This window comes from Pinus tabuliformis, chromosome 4_1 (genome assembly GCF_031772625.1).
Source record: "Pinus tabuliformis cultivar Carrire ecotype Pingquan chromosome 4_1, CPIR1, whole genome shotgun sequence".
NCBI classification, from domain to species: Eukaryota; Viridiplantae; Streptophyta; class Pinopsida; order Pinales; family Pinaceae; genus Pinus; species Pinus tabuliformis.
In genome coordinates, this window is record NC_142303.1 from 816,508,900 (window position 1) to 816,511,683 (window position 2,784).

Here is a 2,784-nt window from a genome sequence, read left to right on the forward strand (position 1 = left end):
GGAAGTGCAGTTATGAGCTAGTGCAAAATGGAGCAAGTGTCTGAGAGTGATAAGCTCAGCATAATTATTTGTTCCTTCCCCAAGTCCTAATTGGACTTTGAAGTAATGTTGTTCCGAGAGGTATAACAAGAAACCCCCTCCGCTGCCATGTGGTTGAGCAACCCCATCAAAGAAAGCCCATGGCTGTGACTTATCAATGCGACTAGGTCCCGAGATTTTGCGAGTGTGCGTCTGTTCCTCTTCAGGGATATCGTGGTAGACTGCCACTGCCTTTGCAATGAGCAGTGGCCAGCAGACGGATTCATTCTTAAAGATAAGGCGATTCCGAGAGAGCCATAAGGTCCAACAGATAATTAGGGGTAAGCATTGTGCTTTTTCTCTCTGGTGAACTGTTGTCTAGTTATTCCATGCTTGTTGAATTGAAGAACCCTGCCATGCATTGTGCATAGAGAGTTGTTGTGTAACAACTTGCCAGAATTGAGTGGCAGATGGACAGAGCAAAAACAAGTGCTCGTTTGTTTCAGTTGCTTGTTTACATAGAATACACCAACTCGGGCCGTGTATAGATCTGCGCATAAGAGCTTCTCCTGTGGGAGTTTTATTACTTAAAACACTCCACATGAAGAGACGGGCCCGTGGAGGAGATTTCAATCTCCATAGCTGCTGCCACCATGCAATAGTATGTGTAGGCTTACGGGCCTGAAGAAGATGGTTATAACCCAGTTTAGGAGTGTATTTCCCGTGCTCAGCTGGTATCCATACTAATACATCAGGGTCCTGATTGAGAGTTACATGCGCTTCGAACAAAGCCCCAAGATATGATTCCCATGTATGCTGCCATTGTACAGGAATGTTCAGCTCATGAGCTGATCGCCAACGCTGACTAAATATGGTACTGTGCTCATGATTGGCAATCTGTGCGATCGTTGTGATATTCCTGTGATTGAGATGATGTAATAGGTCCGGGTGCAGAAGGTATCTGTTTCCCCCACCTATCCAAGGATCGATACCCAAGCAAACAAATGAACCATTGTTGATGTGCCATGCCAATCCAGCTCTAATGAAAGGCATTGTTTGTAATATTGCTTTCCATACAATGGATATTCCCCCATGGGGCCAGTCTTGTGAACGAACCCAGTCCAAAGTATGTTGCGGCCAAATGTATTTATGGTATGTCATAGACGTCCAAAGGTTCTTTGTAGTGAGAAGAGACCAGCTCATCTTGGCTGCAAGAGCTTGGGAAAATATAGGCAGATCTTTTAACCCCCACCCCCCCCGATTTCTTTGGCTGGGCAATGTTCTTCCAGCTTACCCAAGCAAATGTTTTACCTTCCTTATGGCCATTCCATAGATATCGGCAACATATTTGTTGTATACGACTGAGAATTCCCCGAGGGATCCAGGCAAGAGACATCCAATATACCGGGGTGGCTTCTAGAACAGATTTTATCAGGACAAGTCTCCCTGCTCTTGAAAGTAATCTATGGTTCCAAATTTTCAACCTCTTCTCAAGTTTAATCACTAACCAGATCCAATCAGCAATCCGATAGCTGTGGGGTTTTATCCGGAAACCCAAGTATTTGAGACCATCCGAGAGGTTGTGTGGTTGGTAATGAAAGTATAGATGGGCTGCTCTGTCCTCCTGAGGGGTAGTATGAGTCAGAGTAATCGTAGATTTTGTCTGGTTTGCAGCCATGCCTGTAGCTTTTTCAAAGAGGGTTAGAATATCATGGAAGGAGGCCAAGTCCCTGATGCTGCCATCCAGGAATATCAAGACATCATCTACAAAGAGAAAGTGTGTGAGGTGGCAGAGCTCATTCATTCTCAGTCCTTTGAGTCTACCCTCCCTTTTTGCAGAGGCAATGAGCCTACTGAGACCTTCCATCACTAATAGGAACAGAAGAGGAGACAATGGGCACCCCTGCCGCAACCCTCGTTCAGCATGAAAGAATTGGGATGCTGAGCCATTAATCAAAATACTAAAGGAGGCTATGTTTATGCAACAGATAATCTAGTTTGTGAATGCTAAAGGGAACCCTAAGTGAATCAAGATCATCTTGATGAAAAGCCAGTTTACCCGGTCAAAGGCCTTGGCGAGATCAATCTTGAGAATTATGCTTTTCAGATTCTTGGATTTTATAGAATGAATGGCTTCCTGGGCTGTGCCTATGGCTTCATGGATCTGCCTGTTGTGGAGGAATGCAAATTGCTCAGGGGAGATATGGTGGGATAGTATGGGATGGAGTCGACTTGCTATGATCTTAGCAATGATTTTGTATAAGGTATTGCAGAGTGAGATGGGACAAAAATCATTGATGGATGCAGGTGAGTCAGATTTTGGAATGAGAGCAATGAAGGTGATGTTGATGGCCTCATACATTCTTCCGGTAGTCTTGCACTCTTCGACAACATTGAGAAGGTCATTCCCGATGAGGTCAAAAAATGCTAAGTAAAATTCAATAGGCCAACCATCTGGACCAGGGCTTTTATCTTTCTGAAACCATTTTAGTGTCCCTTCAAGTTCATCTCTGGTGATTGGAGAAGTAATCTCATCAGCCATATCCTGATCAACAAATCTTGGAAAATGCCCTGCTACTCGAATGATCTCAGCAAGGTTTGTAACAGGAGGTTCCTTGAATAGTTGTTGGAAGTGTGATATGCCTAGCTGTGAGAGTTGGTGGAAGGTTTTTGCTATACCTCCATCAAGGATGGGCAGTTGCCAAATAGTATTGGAGGCTTTCCTTCCCTTGGAAAAGTTATGGAAGTACCTAGTGTTCTCATCCC

At 44.4% G+C, this 2,784-nt stretch overlaps 1 protein-coding gene across 1 annotated transcript; it reads right to left on the reverse strand.

Annotated features, from left to right (window-relative positions):
* Positions 1-396: 396 nt before the first annotated feature.
* LOC149178736 (uncharacterized) lies at positions 397-1,071 on the reverse strand. The gene has a single exon (XM_089422220.1). The coding sequence runs from the start codon at positions 1,069-1,071 to the stop codon at positions 397-399; it is 675 nt and encodes a 224-aa protein (XP_089278346.1).
* Positions 1,072-2,784: the final 1,713 nt, after the last annotated feature.

What these genes read in the sequence shown, in the direction of transcription:
- LOC149178736 (XM_089422220.1), bottom strand. Translation starts at nt 1,071, where the DNA reads ATGCCTTTCATTAGAGCTGGATTGGCATGGCACATCAACAATGGTTCA.